Raw genomic sequence first — 23789 nt, 5'->3', positions numbered from 1 at the left:
TAGAATATGCAGAAATTGACTCGATCAGGCAATGAAAAGCCCTTCTTATAGGTCTTATTACAAATTGAGAAAAAATCAAATTTTTTTTCACCTTGGTTATGAGAGTAATATTTCAGATAAATACGTTATGCCTTTGTACAAAATGAAAAGCTAATGAATGCTATCACTTCGATACCGAGATTTTCAGATCAAGCAAAGATAAAGAAAAGGTAACAGCTTAATCATGAGGTTTATATGTTTTGTTTGTGTGAATATAGCAAAGCACATAAAGACTATCTAACAGAGATGTGTTTCAGTTATATCTAAATACATGAATAAGACACAAGTGGTAAAAATGATTAAATAGATGAAATCTATAACATTTTTTAATTACCTTCATTCTTTTGCCAGTAAAAGGTTGAGATGCTATGTTGTAGTGTAACTGAGAATTTTAAATAATACAAATTAAAATGTATTAAAATCATTTAATTTACACTCAAAGATAATTATGCAACAGATAACAAGATAATGTATAATAAATTAAGTGTCTTATCTATAGATCTGTGCATGGAGCATTACAAATAACATTTCTATAGTAAACTGGAACATTTATGTATAAAATACAAGCATAGAGAACAGAAAAACATATTATACAGTTGCAGAATTACAAAAGTTATCCTTTTGATAAATATCTTATCCCTCAACAAATATATATTAATTGAACGTTTTGAAAAATATGTGTCTAAAATAATTCTTTATTCTAAATTATAGTTACTTCTTTAATTTTATGATTATTTATAAATCATACATTTCACTTGCTATTGGTTCTCATTATCCACTGATTTATATCCTTTATATTATTCCAGATTTCTTTAAAAAGCATATCTACAAATTTTAAAACACAGCACAATACATTTTTACAAACAAAATAAATAAAAAATTACAATAAAATTTTAATAATTTCAAAAAGTTAAAAAACTCAACCATATTTTACAATCACAAAGTTTTAACATTCAAAATACAGTTTCTATGTCAAAGCTAAACATACAAATCTATATCTAATAAGTAGTAAAATTACAAAGCTTTAAATTATCACTACTTTGAACTGGCTGCATTTACAAATACTGCAAAATGAAGATTTTGAGTGAGCAGTAAATGATTTATTATGCTACATTATAATTAGCAGATTAAAAATTTCATTTGTGAGTACATGGAAAGGCAAACATTGATTTTATGTACAATGAAAGTCAATGGGACGGGAACAGTTCGAGATCCATGTTTGGAAGGATATATATATATGCCACAATATCATGCTGCTGTAGCAGTAATTGATACTTACAAATAAGCTTTATACATAACATACATTAAATAAATTATACAAGTTTAAATAATCAGAAAAAAAAGTACTATCGAAATCTAAGATGACTCAAGCATAAACATGATCAGCAAAAGTGCATATACATGTACTTACAAAAGCTAGCACACATATGCACATATGGCGATGTAAAGAGCTTTGTAACAATTTAACTATTTTGAAAGTAGGTGAAAAATAGAAAGGGCTAAATCTTTGTGCCACTGCTTTAATGTCTTATACAAATTTAGGAAATGTTTGTCTTTCCAAAATAAACTCGATATTCTATAACAATTATATAATCCATTTGCATAGTAATCTGTTCTTGCAGTGCACCTAGCCAGATTTTAGAATTTAAGGACTGTATTCGAACATCAGTTGAACAATAAACGAAAATTTCTCTCTCATTTTCGTAAAAAAAAGAAGTATTGAAGGCCAAGTAAAAGCAACTTTAGCTAAAACGGACACTCTCAGAGTGATGATTTTTACATAAAAATATATTGTAAATTTTGTACTTGTTTACTTTTCAAACTTTTGTGAAAGATAATAGGAAGTGCACTGAAATAACAACAGTAGATTCTGTTTGATACAATGGAATGGTCCACTAATAAATCCAGCATTACCTGCACATTTAAATCTAGATTCAGCACTATGATAAAATAATACTGATATATCAGAATGCAATTTTAAATTTTGCATTCTGGTACCGTTTCAAGACAGACCTCCGCTTATCTAAGTCACACAAATATTTGGACAATATGTTGACAAAGATAGAAGCAGCTGTAACAGAATATGGAATGTACTTTCGCATCAGGTTGAAGGTTTGGGCATTTTAAAAAAGGCACTTTTGGAGGGAAAACTGAAGAACTTGTCTGAAAACAGTAAATTTTAAAAATTCTTATAGCTTAATATGGTCAACACTGATAAACATTTGAAGCTCAAACAACTTTTTACTTCATTTTAATAGCAGACAATCGCATAAATACATGTTTCATCTATTTTGAATGTTTATGCAGTTAATCTATTAAAATATTTTTAAACTCGGTGAGCAATCAATTTGTTTTGTGATGCTATTTACTCACAAAACGAACAAATATTGTATTTTCGGCCGAGCTCTTCAGCTACAGGATTCATTGCTAAAATTCACCAAGTCCTTTTTTTTTATTATTTTCTCAAAAGAAACTAATGCACTTATGTTCAAAAGGACAACATATAACAATAATACACTTACGTTCTAAGAACAACAGGGTTCAAATAATCTCAGTTCAAACACAATATTGTCAAAAAAGATTCTGATACTAGGCAGATGTATTAAAAGGAAATGAAAATCACAAACTGTTGTAAGAACTAGTGATAAAATTGCAAGAACATAATTTAATGACTTTATAATAAAAATGACTAATAATTTAATGATTTAAAAATATTCATCCTTATTCATACCTAAAATTTCTGTTTTCATTACAAACATCCAATTGGCTTTAGATTTAGAATTTGGTGACTTGAAAAAATGAACTTGGTGACACTACATATATAACACTGCATGAGGTCTCAGTTTACGGATGGCTGCTTGAAGACGGGAGGGAATCTCAAATAATTAAACATTCCATTCTGACTTCCTTCTCTGCATAAATGCAACTCCATATCTTCCAGCTATATCATTACTTGATAAGCCAAAATAATGCACAGGAAAGAGCCATGCCTACCAACTGTCAAAAAATATACACGTTATAAGAGTGGCATTTAAATATTAAGAGTTACATAATAAACAGAAAGTAATAAATTTAAACATTTGAAATCTGCACAAGTTGGACGTTATCTTAAATTTTGGCACGATTCCAAATGTAATGTTAACTCTCATGATGACAAGCTGTGAAAGTAACCATATTTCAGGCAACAAATATTTGTATTCAACGTCCTCTCTCAAAGATGACTGCATCCACAGAAGATTAAAACCATCGAAATGTGGATGGTCGTTTTAGAAAATTTTCTCTACGTACGCTCCTTCTGTTCAAAAATTGAGCTTCCTTTGAAATAACTCATTATCTGAAATGGCATCAAGCAAAGAAATAAAGAAAATTAATTTATACAAGAAAAATTTTTGAGCTTTTCTGGGAGCAAAGATTGCATAAAAAATCAAACCAAATAACAAATGAAATATGCAGACATTAACTATAGTAACATTAAATATGATAAGTAATAAAATAATACAGTCTGCATAAAGTAGAAATAATGCATGTGCAGATTAGTACACTTTGCAGACTCGAAAAGAACAGCCAACATACTGAAAAGTTTGGCTAGTTGATGAATTGACTAAAGCAAAACACGAAAACATTATCAGCCTGAAATAAAGGGTGCCTTCGTAGAGAAAATTCTAAGGGAAATCGGTTAAATTTTATGCATTACACGTGGTGAAAAACCAACAAAACTCTCATACAACTATATGGGATATGAACACAGGTTCACGAGCTACCAGTGTTCACTTACATTAAGCACTCTGCCATTGATGAGCCTCTGAAAGAATCAGATTTGTTTATACTGACGCATCCAAATCTGGGGCATTTTGAGAAATTAGAAAATCATCTACAGGAGAAAGTATTATCAACTAAGAACTCATCAACGACTGAATTCATTCCGGAAGGCAAATCACAAGCATCTGCCAAGTTTCATGTCTACTAATATTCATGTCAAAGACAGTTTTTTTTTTTTTTTAATACTCAGTTTGATTTGGTTTGATAGAGAGAGCTTAAAAATAAGACAACGTACTTGATTGCTTGCATACCCACACTCTTATACTGTACAGGTTTTCGTAACCACTTAAATTACATGCAAACCAGCCATTTACTTATGTGCATTTTAAAAATAATTGCAGTATTTCCCAAAACAAATGACAAAAATTTAGGTTTTACACATTTTTCTTGTTAAAAAAAATGCGAGTGAAGATGAGTTAAATTTAAACTCAATTTCAATCTAAAATTAAAATTTCTTCAATTAACAAACAGAGGTATAACACTAGGATCTTAATATAGAAGATTAAAATAATTAAATAGAAGATTCTTTTAGATATAGATCTTTTAGATTAGATTAAAATAGAAGATTCTTTTAGTACCCATACAAAAAATTAAATATGAAAGAATAAATGTAAAAAATACGTACAAGTAAGCAGGCAATTCCAACTCCAATGCCTCCAACAATTTTGGCATGTTTCTCCACAAAATCTTTCATTTTTTCATAACAACCCTAAAATGTATAAAGAAGTATGAGAATTAAGAATTAACTTTAAAAATTCCCATCATAGTGACATGCAACAGAGGTTGAAATAAAACCCTGAAATAGTTAAGAAAAATAGCCAGTTAGTGACTGTCCTCAGCATATGTATCCTATTTGCGAAAAATTGAGAGTGAAAGATTGAATGACCTTAATCTCTGTCCTAGGCCGAATATACAAAGAAATTCCAACATGGTTTCAACAACTTCATGTTCTTGGAACGACTTTCTTACTCCATCAAAACTTTTGAGTGAGAAATATGGAGGTTAGCTCATGGGAACATATGAGAAAGAAACACTTCAAAATTATTTCTGTTACTGTTGGGAAGGCGAAATAGAGATGTGAAAGAACGGTCGGTTTAAACTTTTGCAGATTGTTACAAAAATAAGGTCAAAAGATGCAGTTTCAAATATTTTATTTCTATTGCGAATTTTCCTCATTACTGGAAGTGTTAGTAGTCGTCAGAAGAGATTTTCTAAAAACAATCAATTAAGAAGCACCTAAGATGAGTATTTTGCATTTAAGCATTTTTACCATATTGTCTACAAAATAGGAACAGGAGTAAACGAGGATGACATTTTCTAAGCCTATTTCATTATTCAAAGAAGCTGCGAAGCGTTTGCAAACAGAAGGGAGAAAATTATGCTTATGTATAAAGTAAAACATTAATTCCAACATTCTAAAATGCTATTTTTTCTGTTAGCAAAATTATTGACGGCATTGTAAAAGTCTGTTTCATTACTTTGCCCTCCGATATTAAATATATTTCTACAATGCTGTTGATAATTTTGCTAAGAAAACAGCAAGTAAAATAACAATTTAGGATATTTTTATTTAAAGGATGCTAGATATTTTACAGTACTTTTCCAACTTTTGTATTGTAAAAAAATCATTTGAATTTATCAATAAACTAAAGAATATTTCTCCTCAGAATTTAGCTATGCCTTCTTTTAATGTCAAATCAGTTTTTTTTACTGATAGTTCAATTGGAGAAATTCTAAATTTTTTTTTAAACAAAACTTCGGGAATTCCATTTGACTCATGAAATTGAAGACTTAATCTCCCTAACTGAAGTTTCTCTACATCAGGCTCATTTTGTTTTCCAAACAATTTCTATTGCCAAATCGAAGGATTAATTCCTCAGCCAAATCGAAGGATTATTTTAACAAGTATTAACTTACTGAAATTAACATTACTATTGAGATTAAATTTTTTAAAACATTACTTTTCTTTCTGGATTCGCCATGTTGATGACACTTTCGCACCGTTTGGTGGTAATTAAAAAGGTTTAATAAGTATTTTACCTGTTACGAATTTGTCATTATTTTATATTTTCCTGTAAGTTAATACAGTACAAAGTCCAAAATCCGGACTGGTCGGGACTTCGGCGATTCCGGATTTGGGATTTTTCAGGATAATAGATCATCAATTTAAATCTGGTAAGATGGCATGCAGAAATTATACAATTAAAAATATGAAATCGTAATTTATGAAATAAAGAACAATTATGATCTAAAGGGTATCAAAATTTACAAAAGAAAGCTTAATATTTGTTTACTTTATTAAACATTTCTTTCAATGTAAGTTGTTTAAGATGCTTCCACAAAAAATTCAAAAAGTTCCTTTTTGTGTCAAATACAGTGGACTTTCCAATGCCATACTTAATAATTAGGAGACGGATATGCCTTTATCCATTTTTTGAAGCAATTCCATTCTTTGTTTAATGGACATCGAAACACGGTTTCGTAACGCGGTTTCGTTTTGTAGATACTTTAGCAACTCCAGAATTGGAAACTCTTTTAGACATAATCGAAAGTTCAAGCTTACTTTTTATAAAATTGCCGTAATAATAACAGTCTGCAAAAAAATAATCAAATTAGAAGATCAGACAGCAGCGCAGTCTGCTACATTAATTGAAATGCCTTAGAATCAGTAAAGATAATTTTAGCCTAACTTAATAGCGTCTGTTATACAGGGTGATCAGCGAATAAGCCCTGATTTCAAAATTAAATATCTGTACAACGAAAAACGATAGAATTATGCAGTAAACTGTACATTTATTAGCAAAACTGTAAAAATGGTGTATAAAAGTTTAGAAAATTTAGTTACAAAAATCGTTAACAGATGGCGCTCTGTATTGAAAACTCTTTCTCTGAAAGGAGTCATAAAAAATAATTAAAAAAATAAAGTGAAGCAGCCTTTGCAATCAAAATACAATTTTTTTTCAAATGTTCACCGTTCGAAACAATGTGGTGGCGTAAACGAACAATGAAATTTGACATCACGTCTTGCAATGTCTCGAAGGAAATGGAATCACTAGCAACACCAATCAACGATTCAAGCTCATCTAGAGTAGCAGGATTGTTTCGATAGACAGCGTCTTTCAATGTGCCCCACAGAAAGAAGTCACAAGGACTCAGATCGGGAGAATATGGAGGCCAAGCTATTCCTGTGTCAGTAAATTGAGGATAATCTAACGCAATTACTCTATTCCCAAAGTATTCATGAAGAAAGTGAAAAACTTTTTTTGTTCGATGTGGTCGGAACCAGTCGATACCTGGTCGATCCTCCAATGCTAGTTGAGTGCTGACAAATTGTTCCAAAATTGTAACGTAACGTTCAGTAGTTATCGTTTCTCGTACAAAAAAAGGGTCCCATAATACCTCTGGCGCATACCGCAGCCCATGCCATAACTTTAGGCGAATGCAGTGTGCTTTTTCTTCACACAAATGAGGATTTTCGGTAACCCAAAATCTCCAGTTTTGTTTATTAAAGATTCCATTCAAATGAAAATGTGCCTCATCTGTGAACCAGATGCAGATCACATCAAATCTGTCGTTGTCGACCATTGATAGAATCTGATTCGCAAAGTCAACCCTTTGTTGCACAGCTTTCATGGGTATGGCCTGATGACTTTGGATTTTGTATGGAAACAGCCGTAGGCTATTTTTAAATATTTTTTGTGTGCTCGTGTACTTCAAACCTGTCTCTGATGCCATCCGTCGGATGCTTTTCCTAGGAGTTTGCTGAACAATTCCAGAAACTTTGGCTGCATTTTCAGGAGTGACTATAGTTTGTTTAGGCCCAACATTTCCCTTTCAATCATCAGCCACGCTGCCAGTCCATTCGAATTTCGCGAAGAGCATGCGAATGGTTTTCGCATCGGGTCCAACTGGAACATAAAATCGGTTTTGAAAACTGCGACATGTTGCTGTAGGAGTATGTTCTATTTGGTGAAATTCCAGAACCAAAATACGCGTCGTTCAATGGAATACATTATTTCACTTTCTACGCTAGCCTCTTTTCACTAGCCAACAGTTGTACCGTTCACTTTAGACTTCGAAGCACATTTTAAAGGCTATTGATAGGTCATTGCGATTAGAGCACCATCTGTTAACGATTTTTATAACTAAATTTTTTTAACTTTTGTACACCATTTTTACAGTTTTGCTAATAAACGTACAGTTTACCGCATAATTCTATCGATCTTCGTTGTAGAGATATTTAATTATGAAATCAGGGCTTATTTGCTGATCACCCTGTACATTATTAGCTGTGTATCACAAGATTGGCGACGAAAGCCAAGTTGTTTCGCTAAATTTTGTCTTGCTCCAATTGCGTACTGAATTAAGCCTGAATTTTATTAGTTTAGTTATTTACTATACCTACGTTTATTTGTTTATCTGTGAATGTGACTGCAAGATGTTACTTCGCAGTAGAAAAGAAACTGAACCTAAAACTCTATTACAGATCTAAGAAGAAAATGTGCTTCCAAACCTAAGAGTCGCAGTTCAAATACTCCTTACTATTTCAATATCAAATTATAGCTAAGAACGTTCGTTTAGCAAATTAAAATAAATTTTGACATATTTACAATCAACGATGGGACAAGATCCCCCTAAGTCATCTAGCATTTTTAAATGTGGAATGAGAAAAATTTGAAATGATCAACTTTGATGAAGTAATTCATAAATTTGCTTCATCCAAGACAAGAAAAATGTATACATAGTAATTAATATATTATTATATCATTATAATTAAATATATCTACTTAAAATAAATACCTTTTGAACTAATTCTAGATCATCTATGTCTGATTTTTCCGCCGACACAGATACATTTCCGAATTCAATGCTAGTGTAGTTAGGTAATGACTATTCTTAATATATTTTAGAGTATTTTATGGAAAATTCAGCATTTGATTATTCTTTGCATTATTTTCTTATTACGAATATATTCTATACATAATATTACTGCAAGTGTTTTTTTAGGGGGGCGCCAAAAAAGGTATTTTGCCCCGGGCGCCAGTTATGCACGCTACGCCACTGTTCCGGATAATGGTTACGGATTTCGGACTTTGTACTGTAAACATGTGTTTAGAACGTAGATATTTACCTCCAAGTAGGCGTTGCTTTCAGTAGGTTCCTTTTGACATCTGTCACGCAATCCGTCATCTTTGGTCTTGCAACACGTGGCTGGTATCTTGTAAATGCCTCCAAAGTGAGCATTTCGTTTCGACCATACTTCATAGCCTGGGTCCTTTTCCATTGACATGCCGCAACATTTGAACTAAAAATATAAATAATATAGTAACAACTAAAATGAGCAACATTCTTGTCTGAAAACAATTCGAATATTTTGACATGGATTACTAAAAGAAAATAAAAGCAAATGCAAGTACTGTAAGAAATGTTCAACTGAGAATTTTTAATTCAGTTTCATTATTTTACTGAACATTAGTTGAGTTGAAAATTGAACTTGAATACGAGTTGAAGTTTCTCTTAATGCATGTAATACCAATGCATGAAAAAAGTAGTATAAGGAAATACCCTTTTTCATGCATTTAACATCCCTGTTCTTGAAATCAGTATTGACACTTTCTCCCTCCTTTATGCATGTCTTCGTGATGTAACTGGGAGCACGCTCGACACGTATTCAGGAGGTCCGGTGTTCGAATCTCAGTGAGGGCATTCCGGATTTCTTCAGGTTTACTGACATCGAAAAACTGTAAAAGACTCTATAACTGGCGACCAAATTAAAAGGTGGTGGACGATAATTCATCACCAACACGATTTGCCGACTGGTTTCTGTAATCTCCAGTGCCCTTTAACTGCTCTAAGTTGAAGCGCTTCACGTGAGCAGTGTGCGGCCACAGAATGACTAACCAAATAAATGAGACTTCGTCTTTTCTCTTTGCTAAGCAACGAACGAGGTATGAGGTTTCTGCGAGTGTTGGACATATATGATAGAAATAATTGCCGAACGTACACATGAAACAGCAGTAAACAGCCAAAGTCTTCATTGAATGCGCATTTGCGCCCATTGACTACATCGTCGGACGCACATATGCGTCCATAGGCCTCACCGATGGTTTTTCCTGGTCGCATATATGCACCGATAGTACTCAAAGGGTTACAACGAGGATTATAGAAGATATTTTCTCCTCTATTTCCACACGCTTTCGTGGTGTACCCAACGAGATAGTATACTGGTAGAGAACGTATTGCAACCTTCAACCGGTTCCAACATTAGTGTCACGTGACTGCTGCGCGAATTCCGAAAGTCCGGAAATACTTTACATTGCTTTCTATGGGACGAAAGACTGCTGCTCTGCTTGGTCACATAAAATTTAAGTAAAATGGTTATTCGCTGCAGCGCCTACGGATGTAAAGAAAGTTTCGTGAAAGGAGGACTTGTAACCTTTCATAGGTAAGTTAAAACTGCATGATTTATTATTTTATTTTCAGTATTTTTGTCATTTTACTATCTCTGTTGAATTGGTTGGAAAGTTTCAGCCATATTGTATAAGAAAATTGCCGCCGTATATGACATTTTCAGCATGTATTATTAGCATCAAAATGTATTAAATACTGTGACACTATTTACTGGAATCACCCTTTACAAATAATTGAATTTTATATGTTTTTTCCGTGTATTCCGTTGAAATAGAAAGCTGCGCGCGTTAACTTTTTTTCGCCAAGTTGTACGCGTTTTGATTTCATAAACAATTACTGCCTGCAATAAAAAAAAGAAAAATGCTATTATTAGCATTAAATTATTGAGAAAAGATTGTGCGATATGTTTACTTTGTTAAAAAAAAAGCTGAAGATCTTGATTCATGCAACATTGAACGTAAACAGTTAAACAGCATTATTTTAAAAATCAGATTACTTTTATAAAGCTCAATGCTTTATCATTATTTTCTATAAAATCAATTAAAATAATCTGGATTATAATTCTGTCTCATCTACGATGCTATTAGAAATTTATTGTAATTGAAAAAATGTGATGTGAAAAACTTACCATATTTTAAATAGTATTTAAAAAAAAGGAGAGTGAGAGAATTTTTAACTGTAATATCGTTTTGATCCTAATAATAAATACTGAGATGAAGTTTGTTACCGTTTGATACATATTCATAATAAAATATTTGTTATAGTTAATAAATTTAAACAAATTTCAATTTAATTTTTAACAAATACGTATAAAAGTAAAAAAGCAAATTTAAATCCTAAAAAAAGCCAAAATAGTTTTTAAAAAAAATGTGCAAACATATAAAAGATTTAATACTCGAACTAATCTACAATATCATTTAAATTCAGAAGCATAAGCAAATCAAGTGCAAAATCAATCCATTATTTGTTAAAAATTTATTAATTATTTGTTAAATTAATTAATTATTTGTTAAAATCATCATTATTTTTAAAAAATTAAATTTAAATTTGTTTAAATTTAAATTTCATTCCTTGCAGCAATGGCGCAAAGAATATTTAATTAAATTTGTATTTAAATTTAATTTTTTAAATTAAATTCAATTTATTCTTATGAAACAATGTTATAGTTAATAAGATGTAATGATCCCCGCCATGACATACATATGAGTGTGGAAATCAGTAATTAAGATTGCATTATTTTGTTCCAGTAATATAATCTCAAGAAAAGAGAGGCAATCAATGGCATCAATACATATAATACAATGTGATTTTCTTTTTCTCTTTAGGATGCAATGCATTAAAATTAAACGAGATTTTTTTACCTTCTCAAATATTATAACAGTAGTGCAATTAATTTTTTAACGTTATTCAAAATTAAAGTTTCCATCTCAATTTTTTATTACTTATTTTATATTTTCTTCCTAAAATTATTTAACCTAAACATCTTAAACAATGGTGCAAATAATTTAAAGCGATTATTAAAAATATAGATAAAATATTCAGGAAAAAAAGGGTTAAGTTATATCTAAATATAATTGTAAAAAATCGAACAACCTAATTCGAGGCCGTTGTCTGCTGACTGCTAGCAGACGGAAATAAAAAGCGCTGCCTGCCATATCAAAAGCGGGCCAAACTGGCGATGAACAGCCTAAGCTATCACTCCCCAAGAGCGCCAAGAGCATTAGTCACGTGGTATATGTTGGAGACACCCTAGCAGACGAATTCTCTGTGGGTGAGCCGTCTACCTGTTATATGAAGTCGTTGGGTGTACCAAGAAGCAAGCTTAAAGCGTATTCGGGAGATTCAGAGTTCATATTCCAGCAAGGGTACTGCGGATTTCTTCAGTTTCCTGACATCGAAAACTTCTAAAAGATCCTATAATTTCCTGACATACGTGAAAGTTGCCTTCGGCGAAAGTTTACGCAAGTAGGAATTTAGTAATTGTGATTTTCTCCGAAGCCTTATGCAGTCACACCCTAATGTGCGAACTGACCTTAGTTAAAACAAGAAATGTTGTCAGGAGATATAAAGAATAGAAACACTCAAAGTATAGTCAAAAATACCAAAAAGAAATTAATTCTTTACATTTGTAAAAGCCATTATAGAGCTATGCATTAAAAATGATTTTTTACACCATCACGTACAAGTTCAATACTGTGCATTTTTAAAGCAATATAAGACACTCAAGCGAGAAAGAAATGTTACAATAAATCTGATACAGTAGTGGATACAGTAGTGGACATATATTAAACATAAAACAATACAACAAATTAAACTGGAATAACTCAATAAAATTAAAGTAAAATATTCATCACGGCATTAAGCAGAACCATGTAAATATGACATACATAATCACGTCCAATAAATACCGTACATACAAGTAAACAGCTATTCCATTTTTGGCTCAGACAACCACAAAAATTTTCACCAAAGGTAACAGTTAATGGTGCAATAACAAATAATCTCATTCCTTTCAGCCAGACAATTAGAGTAAAACGGATGCGTTTAGCAAATTATTAGATACTTAGAGCAAAACGGATACGTTTTAGAGCAAAACGGATTAGACGGATACGTTAGAGATTTGCAAAACGAGCAAAACGGATACGTTTTATTAGATTAGCATATTAGAGCAAAACGGGTACGTTTGTGGTGATGGCGATAAGGAGCGCGCCTTGCGCCCTCCGATAAGTGTGGCAACCCTAGAGGAGAAATTTCTTACGAGTAGCGAGCAGAGCGAAACAGACAGGCTGTCGGGGAGTATGCGCGATGTTCCTAAATAAAGTTTAATTTTTATTGTGCACTATGTCTTGTTAATATTTATATTAATGCAGTAAGAACATAATCTGTGATATGGAATTTGAGGATTGGTGGTAAAAACATACAAGAAAACACCATAATGGTAACCCGGACTGTGTTAAATCGTATGAACAGTTCTCAAGCACTTTCGGTTTTGACTACAAGCCATCACTCAAGATCTCCAAACCAGAAGTAATGGATTACATCGGTTTTCGTCCTCCGGATCACAGATGAGTAGTAATTATAGATCATTTTATAATTCTGTTTTCTACTTATCATTTAATTTCATTTTCTTTAGTTAAATTTTTCCTTTTATTTTGGCTTAAAAACCTTGCACAATGTCTGATGTTTATGCCGTCCAAATTCCGGTTTATAACCGATCAGACCCATCTTTATGGTTTATTATGTGTGAAAGTATCTTTGCTCTTGCCACCCCCAAACCTATCACAGAATCCATTACTAAATATAATTATGTAGTTTCTCATCTTCCTCCAGATATCGCATCACTAGTACGGGATTTACTTATGAAACCAGACCCTATTGATCCATATGCAAAGCTTAAAACTGAGTTAATAAATCGTTCAGGAGAATCTTCTCAGCAAGAAATTCGCCAATTATTATCTGGAGAAGAATTAGGTTCTCGAAAACCTTCCGATTTGCTTAGAAATATGAAACGTCGAGCAGAATCTTTAAATGTTCCTGATAACTTAATGTTAGAATTATTCCTTCAACGTTTGCCTTCGACTGTTCAGTCTATTTTGGCAGCGGTTTCCAATTTAACTGTAGATAAAGCTGCAGAAATTGCCGACAGAATTTTAGAAGTAAATCCAACCCCAGGGACTTGTGCCGTTTCTCGCACAGTCGATCAGTCTCTTGAGGATAAATTATTTAAACAAATAGAAAAATTAAACAAACGTATTGATCGCATTTCTCTTTCTCGTGGTCGCTCGCCAAATCGCGGAGATCGCAATAAGGAAAGAAGCAATTCCAAAAGGAGAGATTATTCTGTTTGCTGGTATCATAGACGTTTTGGGAAAAAGTGTAGAGATGACAAATGTACAAAACCTTGTTCATGGCAGGGAAACGAAACCAGCAAAGAATAGAGGCGACTTATTCTTTGCCTCAAGTTTCACGTCGCCTGTTCGTTCGTGACCGTAGAACAAACCTTTCATTCTTGGTCGATACCGGCTCTGACGTGTCCTTACTTCCAGCAAATAATTCTCAAAAACGGAATTCGTCCCAACAAACACTTTTCGCTGCTAATTCTTCTACTATTCATGTTTATGGTCAAAAAACACTTTCTTTGGATTTCAAATTAAGACGACAGTTTACATGGACTTTTCTTATAGCAAATGTTAGTACACCCATTCTTGGAGCAGATTTTCTCCATTTCTTTGAATTGGTGCCTGATCTCAGAAACAAATGTCTCAAAGATTTAAAAACGCATTTTAAAACCGTCGGTTGCGTGAAAAATGCAAGCATTTATTCAGTAAAAACTGTATTTAGTGATACACCATATCACAAAATTTTAAAAGAATTTCCTTCAGTTACTAGATTACCAGATCCTAACCAACCTGTTAAACATAACACCGTTCATTATATCATAACTAAAGGTCCACCTGTGGTTGCAAAACCTCGTCGGTTAGCTCCAGATCGCTTAAAAATAGCAAAACAAGAATTTCAAACTATGATGCAATTGGGGCATTTGAGACCTTCGAGCAGCAATTATGCATCCCCACTTCACATGGTTCCAAAAAAGGGAAGTCTGGAATGGAGACCTGTAGGAGATTATCGAGCATTGAACGCTCAAACAATAAAAGACAAATACCCTATTCCATGCTTAGCCGATTTTACTGCTGCATTGCACGGTACTAAAATTTTTAGTCATGTCGACCTGATTAAGGCATACCATCAAATACCAATTAACCCAGCCGACATCCACAAAACCGCCATATGCACACCATTCGGTTTATTCGAAAGTACCCGTATGCAATTCGGCTTATGCAATGCATCCGCGACTTTTCAACGTTTTATAGATGAAGTCACGCGGGATTTAGAAGGTGTTTACGATTTCGTCGATGACTTGCTCATAGCCTCTAAAGATTCTGAGGAACATTGCAGGCATTTGAAAGCTTTATTTTCCAAACTTCAGGAATATGGACTTTGCATAAATGTTTCAAAATGCACCTTTGGTCAAACATCTATTGATTTCTTAGGTTTTCACCTTAGTGAAAACGGAATTGAACCTCTTCCTGACAAAGTCAAATGTATTTTAGATTTTCCTCAACCTACCACTCTCACTCAGCTTCGCCGATTTTAGGCATGTTTAACTTTTATAGATGTTTCATACCTAAAGCAGCACATATTCTTTCTCCTTTAATAAAATTGTTAGAAGGCTATATTAATAAAAAGAAATCTCGTTCTCGTGTTCAGGATTCATCCCCACAATTAAATTGGAACGAGAATGCTGAACAAGCCTTTATTGCTGCCAAAAATGCCATTGCTCAGGCTACCCTTTTGAGACACCCTATTCCCGGAGCCCAGCTAAGCATCTGGGTAGATGCCTCAGACGTCGCAATAGGCGGCACACTTATGCAGTTGTCTCAACAAACATGGGAACCTATAGCATTTTTCTCTATGAAACTCAATAAAAGTCAACAGAAATGGTCCGCGTACGATAGGGAATTATTTTCTATTTATTCTGCAATTAAGAAATTCCGACACATGTTAGAGGGCAGAAATTTTATAACTTATACGGATCAAAAACCGTTAATATACGCTTTTAAACAGAACCCTCATAAATGTTCACCTCGACAATTGCGACATTTAGATTTTATTTCTCAGTACTCTACTGATATTAGGCATGTGCAAGGTTCAAAAAACGTCGTTGCTGACGCTCTTTCAAGAATCGAAATTGATTCCATAACAAAATCTCCATTTTTGGATTTTAAAAAATTTTCGGAAGCTCAAAGGCATGATCCGGAGGTACAAGACCTTCTCAAAAACAACACATCATCTTTGAAACTGGAATTTAAACCGTGCCAATATTCTGATGGTAATATTCTGTGTGACATATCAACAGACATTCCTCGTCCATTTGTTCCAAATTCCTTTCGCAGACTCATCTTTAATCATCTGCATAATCTGTCACATCCAGGAATTGCAGCTACTACGAAGCTTATTTGTTCTCGTTATGTATGGCCCGATATGAAACGTCATATCAAAAATTGGGTGAAATCCTGTGAATCTTGCCAAAAATCGAAAATTACTAGGCATACTAAAGCCCCACTGGGCACATTCTCTCTTCCTGATGCACGTTTTTCAGAAATCCATATGGATATCGTCGGACCGTTACCTCCATCAGAAGGCAATGTGTACCTTTTGACTCTAATAGATAGATTCTCCAGATGGCCTGAAGCCATTCCCATCCCGGATATGAAAACGGAAACCATTTGCAGAGCCATCTTCAACTGTTGGATATCTCGTTTTGGCTGCCCATCGATCATAACAACAGACCAAGGTTCTCAAATGAGATCCGCACTTTTTGCAGAATTCACGCGCATTTTGGGTACGAACAGAATCACAACAACAGCCTATCATCCAATGTCAAACGGCATTGTTGAACGATTTCATCGACATTTAAAATCTTCTCTCAAGGCTCACGAGACCAATAACTGGACTGAAACACTACCAGTTGTTATGCTTGGTATTCGGACAGCCGTAAAGGAAGATCTACAGTCATCTTGTGCTGAACTGGTGTACGGCACAACTCTCAAGCTGCCTAGTGATATGATAACGTCATCTAAGATATCTCCGTATGACACACAATTTATCACGAATCTTCGGCATAGAATGCAACAGTTGAATCCAATAGCAACATCTGCACATTGCCAAGAAAAATGTTACGTAAGTGCTACCTTAAAGTCGTGTACGCATGTATACTTACGTGTCGATCGAGTAAAGCCACCTCTGTGCCAACCATATACAGGTCCGCATAAAGTCCTTTCTAGAACAGACAAAACTTTCACAATTGATGTTAACGGTCTGAAATCTACTGTGTCTATAGACCGTGTGAAACCAGCCTATTTGCTTTCGGACTCTAATTTGCCTGAACTGAAAACAAATAAAGACTTAAAGACAGTTCAGCAGAATAAATCTGCAAACGAACTCTCTAAGACACAAACTGTCACCAGATCGGGAAGACATGTTCACTTCCCTAAGAAACTTGCTTCTTACGTAACAATTTAAAACATTTCTTTTAAAATTCATATCTTAACATATTTCTTGTTATTTCATGTTTATTATATGTGTCAATACCTTGTTATATATTGAATTGCATTTTGATCTTTTCTAATTTTATATTCTAATTTTGTAATCATGTAAAAAATACCCGACAGTACGGATCCTCTAAGATAATTTCATAACCTATGTCGTTCCTTTGAATAGTCATTAAAGGAACTGGGGGGAAACTCTGTGGTGATGGCGATAAGGAGCGCGCCTTGCGCCCTCCGATAAGTGTGGCAACCCTAGAGGAGAAATTTCTTACGAGTAGCGAGCAGAGCGAAACAGGCAGGCTGTCGGGGAGTATGCGCGATGTTCCTAAATAAAGTTTAATTTTTATTGTGCACTATGTCTTGTTAATATTTATATTAATGCAGTAAGAACATAATCTGTGATATGGAATTTGAGGATTGGTGGTAAAAACATAACAGGAAAACTCCCTACGTTTCTGGATGTTTAAAAGCAACAGTATTTTATGCCAATGCAGACAGATTTGAACAGTTATCTTTTATTCATTAGCAATGAAAATTTACAATAAAACAGAAATAATAAATAAATGAAGAATTGCAATCTAAAATTAAACAAAAATAATTATATTAAAGAGTTGTTACTAAAAACACTACCGTTGCTACCGGAGCAATTAGTAGTTAGACAAGAACACTGATGTGAAAGCCTGTAACTTAGGAGGAAAGAAACGAAATAATGCAATCATTTATATATATAAAAAAAAAAAAAAAAAAAAAAAGCAAGAAAGTTCATTACGATGCTCTGTACAGCATCCCATGCATCCGTCACTTGAGTATCATTTTGGTACATCTTAATGGTCATCAGCATTTCTGAATACATTCTATCATCCACCTAGTATAAGAAAAAGTTATGAATTCAGATGCAGTTTTTCTTATTCATATTACTTCAAATCACAACAATAAAATACAGATAATCACTAAAATACATATAATCATAAAATACAGACATATGGCAAAGAAAAAGCACTAGAATAATTTACGTAGGGTAAAGAACATTCGAGAATTTTCAAACCGTATTTGATTGCGAGTGAAAACTTACATTATAAAGTATATTTTAAGTAAGTTAACCCAATTTTATGATTCGGATTGGTACTATAGTTACTATTTATACTTACTACATCTTTTCGTTAGTTTTCACCACGATGCAAATAAGTTAGTACAATTTAAGGTGAGAGTTTTGAATACTTTAGAGAGCATTTAATAGCAACGGTCACAGCTTTACTTCCTCTCACCAATAAATGTTATGTTAAGAGCCATTTTAACAGCCGGAGTTAAATCACGTCATTAAAAATTTTGAGCCAACGCTTAGTTGGGTGAAACTGGGAAGTCTCCCGCAACGAATTCACTTTAAACTATAAATTCATCTTCCTGAATTTAATAATACCAATTATTCATGTGATACAAGGATGGTGACCGCGTTCTCCCGTCACTCACTCACTCTGTTATATAACATTCACAAGTAGCGGAGTATGCATAAGCTGAGCCTTAAGTTCAAACTTTATAAAAAAGGGGGGTTATTTAAAAACTTCATAGGACTTCGTCGTATTTCCACAAAGCGATAGCTAACTTGGCAGTTTAATAGAATCTGAAGAATTTTAAAGTTAGTATTACACAAGTTAGGGCCTTAAAGCGTAAAATTTCCTCCTAAATTTAAACAAACTTTGATCAGAACAGAAATTCTCTTAATAGGAGTCATGAAAATTATTGCATTCAAAAAAGCATTTTAAATCGCATTCCTTATACTAATTAGATAATTAGAATTTTATATTTCTAAGTAATATCATACACTGTCTTTCATGCTTGTATATTGAAATATGTCGTAAAGCTATTGAGCTCGAAATTTATTTCATTATTTCGTTGTGCATTTAAAAAAAAAATCCGCAGGTCTGGCAAATCTTACCAATAATGTGCTTCATTTTCAGCAAACTAGGTGTTTACTCAAGAGGATAAAAAAAAAAAAAAAAAAAACCGGAGATTTGGGTTTTCGAAAAATTTGAATAGAATTTTTTTTTTAAATCTGCGAGAGGAAAAAGTTTGAAATAAAAGGATTTGAGAAAAAAAAAAAAAAAAAAAAAAATTCCTGATTAGACTATAATTTACTCAAAAAAAGAAAAGAAAAAAGAACAAATGACATGGATTGTACTTAATGAATTGTTTATTTCTCCAAAACTTAACACGTTAACTTACAGAAAGTCTTAAATTATGCTGCAGATAAAAGTCTATATAGTATGTCAAGCATTTCTTTTATTTTCGACGTCAATTTTGAATGCTAAATTCATAACTAAATATAAATCTTAAAATTAGGCAAAAGAACAACATTGTGCATAGAGTAGATTTAACTGAAAATCCATTTTGATGGCCAACAGGTACAAGTCCCTCTTCGTCAGGAGCAAAAAAATCATCAAAGAAGGGTACCTGGATACAGATGGGATTATTTTTTTTATATAAATGCCAGACAGTTGGCCTCTAAGGCATTAGTCTTGATCTTGCTTCCCAATACTTTAAGAAAAATAGAATTAAAAGATAATAGTGCAGTGCATTCGTCAGTATGCTCCTTATCCCACGGGTAAAATAATATTTGTAAAACGTACAACAGGGAAAACCACGAAAACTGCCATTCAGACAGATATTTCTCTTCTTTCTAAGCAGTCCTTGAACAAAGCTCAGATTGCATGAATTTACTATAGTTATAGAAAAAACTCAATCAGGATGTTGGGGTTTTAATTTGAGTTTAATAGTTAAAAATACTTTGCTTATTTGCGTACCACCGGTTGAGAAGCCCTGCACTAAGAGTTTTAACGTATGGATGGTACAGCTCTAAGGCCAATGGCGTTTAATAAGAAATACGCTAGTAAGCGCAACATGAAAAACAAATTTTTTTATGCTATAAACGATATGTGACAAAACAAGAGGTGAAAATCCCCACTGACTGGCTAAGGAAACTTGACAGCTGGAATAGCCATCTAGCTGTCAAGGTGGTGGCGCCCTCTATTGACGGTGAGGAGAGTCTTTGTAATTGGAAAAAGTCCATCATTATTAATCTGGAGCAGATATCACGTTGCCGCCGAATTAGCAGCGGGATTGTAACCAGAATGTTACGAACCTGGGAGGGTGCCTATGCAGGGGCGTAGCTAGAGGGGGGGGCATCCGTCCCCGAGCGCAGAATCCAAGGGGCGTCAAACTGATGTTACGACATTTTAGAATTAAATGTTTTCCATCCTTGGCAGGCAGTAGGGGGCGCGAAATCTTGTTGTCCCTGGGCGCTGAAAACCCCTAGCTACGACTCTGTGCCTATGCAAGCCATTACTGATCATCGGGAGTACTATACATGATTCTTGATATAAATGCAGCAATATGTTTACAAAATACATAAAATTGTAGGGAATTAAATACTACTATAAGACCGAGGAAAGTTCAAAAGTCTAAGTCCATGACATATCCACAGTAGGGATGTAATCAGCTGAGTGGCATACAATCGCGAACAGCGCTGCACTGGCAGCCGCTTATTGCTTTGGATAAGGTGCAGAATGTTTAAAATTTATATCTTGAGCACGGATAGTGGGAAAAACGCAGCTAAAAAATAAAAGCTAAAAAAATAAAAGCTGAAAGCTAAAAAATAACTAGAGTTTGAGTGCTATCCATACGATAGAAGTTCAATTAAAAATGGCAGTATTTCTAAAAATATTCAGTTTTGTCACGGCTGGGTTCTGACACCGGCTTATGAGTCTATATGGCAGATCATTTATACAAGACTGTCAGGGAAGTCACTCGTTAGAAGATTTCCTGTCTAAGCAAAGAAGGGTGAAGCCATGACCGTATTTGTACCAAAAACAAAGAATGGAGCAAACCGAAAACAAGCGTAACATCATCTGTCCAAGCAAATAGGACTCTTCTCTCGATTCCTATGAATCCTGTGTGCCATTACTCGAGAAATACGCCTAAAAAGTAAATTTTGACTGCTATAAAATTCTATACAAGTGCGAAACAATGAGCAATAAGTGAATCCAATAGTTTAAATATCGCCACATAGCTAGAAATTAAATGTACTTATACATAACAGTTCTTCATTAAAGAATTTTATTGCGAATTTGGGCATATTGTATTAGAGGAGACATTTGTTTAATTGCTAGGATGTACAATGGTACACTTGAATGACACACCAGTTTTGTTACCAACCAGTTTGCTTTTCTGATGGATTCCCCATCTATCAATAAAAGGAAAAAAAAAAAAAAAAAAAAAAAAAAACCTCTCTAAATGTCTTTATTATTTCTTTTTAGCCCGTTAAATGCTTAAGAATTAAATTAAAAGACTTTAGTTCTTTAAATTCTTCGATCAGATTGACCTGTGTTTCATTCTAGTGATTAGTTTTTTAATTTTATTTCACACTGAAGGCGTAATTTAAAATATATGAAGAATAGATAAAAGTTAATATTTTTTTACTAACAGAATATACAGGACTGAAAATACATAATTTTTTAACATAGTGTCTCTCATATTCAGTACAGGTACAGTGACGCCTCAACAACAGCAATAAAAATGTCTTATAACCAATTCCCATTGCACTGTACTGCACTATACCTCACCTCTTGATCTCATTTCTTGTATTAAATAAAATTCTTTCCAGCAGGTACCTTCCAAAGGAACTCTCTAAAAGTTACTGAATTAATACACAAGAACTTCTGATTAAAAAGTTCTAATTGCTTAGCCATTGTCCAATGAATTTCTGCGGTTTTTCTCACCTACAAAACCTTAAAATCGGATAACAAATTTTTCCTGCTCTTTAAGCAATTCCCAGGTTAGGTTAGCTTATTAAGGCAAATACATGAAGGCTATCTGCCTGAGGAAACAACTTTCCCTTGGAAGACTTTCTATGGGAAACTGCCTCTTATTCATGACACTCATAGAAAAAAAGCACAAAACCACCCATGAGAAAAACCCGTTAGCTTGGATATAAAATCGTTCCAACTATCACCATTGAGCAGTTTTTACTACTTTGCAAGTGGTGGGCCGCAACTTCCTAAGTACTGTGGACACTGTAGTGTTTGCTGACATATTTCTAATTTCTAATAAGGCCAGTGGTTCTGCCTGCAAAAGAAATATCATGATGGAGGGCATATAATGTCTGTCGTACATACCTCTACTATGCAACTTTGAAAATTTTTTAATCATCATATTGATATTAATTTTTTGATTTTCTTCACATAATAGATGAGTACAGCAATAATGTTCCTGACTTGCTGCACTCAGCAATTCATATTCTTTTCATCGCTTCTATATTTAATATAAGGTTTTGTATGCCAAGAACATCAGTGAACATTTCTGTCGTAAAACTGAAGTAAGTACCAGATTGTTGCAAGGTAAGCACATTAAAGTTGATGAGAGTCTAAAATAAATTAGCCAGGAAGTTAGGTGATCCCAGACGAATATTCGCATACTAAAAAATTTGAATATTTTTAAGTCTTTTTATAATATTGAAAAAATTAAATTGTTAAAAATTTCAAATAAATGACTCCCTTGTTAAGATGATTAAAAATAAGGAAATATAAACAATTTTGAATCTATTTCATCGAAACTCGAAAAAAAAGAGGCAGTTTTTAAGACTGGTTTTTGCATTAGTATTATTATTAAAGCATTAATTTCTAAAGAAGATACATTCGCAACGAGTATATTTCTGTATGAAATGTGTACCAAAGCACACTACACTTTTCTCAATAAAGTATCTTATTTTGCTCGAGAAATATTTCTTTTATTTAAATCTATTTAATCTAACTGCAAAAATAGCTTAATACATTTTGTTTGCAAACGCAAGAATACTAATGACTGGAATACATTATCATGCCACTAAATTTAGAATTATAAATGTTTCAAATGTTGATTAGTAAGGGTCAATTCTTAGACTAGTTTATGGTCAAATAGGTTAAGGTTATATTTTAGGTGAAAGATTAAGATATCTAGCGCGAGTTTTGCTTATAAGTAGTCTCTAATTTAAGATGCATTTACTTCTATAACTAATCCCATATAACATTAAAGCTTACATTTCATGCTTCATAACAGAAAATAGACATTTTATTTTAACGACAAAATATATTTTCTGAAGCTAAAAGATCATCTGCAGCAAATAAAAAAATAGGATTACTCATAGAAATGCACACGTTTTGTAAAGCTACTGGACATACAAAGATGAGAAGGGAAAACGGAAGATATTTTCCACCTAAAATTCATGAATCTTCAACTTACTTCACTTCTGAAGACATAGCCTAAAATTCCTCCCACCAACATAGTGATGAAGATCATGAAGAGAATGATAAAGAACTGAAATGAAACAATTTGAAATAGAAATTATGATAAATATGTAATAATCACAGAAGCAATCATGCG

At 33.3% G+C, this 23789-nt stretch overlaps 1 protein-coding gene across 3 annotated transcripts in view; it reads right to left on the bottom strand.

Moving 5' to 3' along the window:
- Positions 1-450: 450 nt before the first annotated feature.
- The window catches only part of LOC118200071 (CD151 antigen-like), a 192074-nt gene continuing 168735 nt past the window's right edge, over positions 451-23789 (bottom strand). For all 3 annotated transcript variants that reach the window (XM_035371990.2, XM_035371992.2, XM_035371991.2), the window contains exons 5-9: positions 23649-23723; positions 18148-18243; positions 8990-9163; positions 4484-4567; positions 451-3036 (exon numbers count right to left, since the gene is read on the bottom strand). In XM_035371990.2, coding sequence (XP_035227881.1) covers positions 2989-3036; positions 4484-4567; positions 8990-9163; positions 18148-18243; positions 23649-23723 — 477 coding nt within the window. In that variant the 3' untranslated portion in view covers positions 451-2988. The remainder of the gene's footprint in view (positions 3037-4483; positions 4568-8989; positions 9164-18147; positions 18244-23648; positions 23724-23789) is intronic.

Source organism: Stegodyphus dumicola, chromosome X2 (genome assembly GCF_044657685.1).
Source record: "Stegodyphus dumicola isolate Sdum_Otavi_A_Nest chromosome X2, ASM4465768v1".
NCBI classification, from domain to species: domain Eukaryota; kingdom Metazoa; phylum Arthropoda; class Arachnida; order Araneae; family Eresidae; genus Stegodyphus; species Stegodyphus dumicola.
This window is presented reverse-complemented; position numbering and strand designations above follow the sequence as displayed.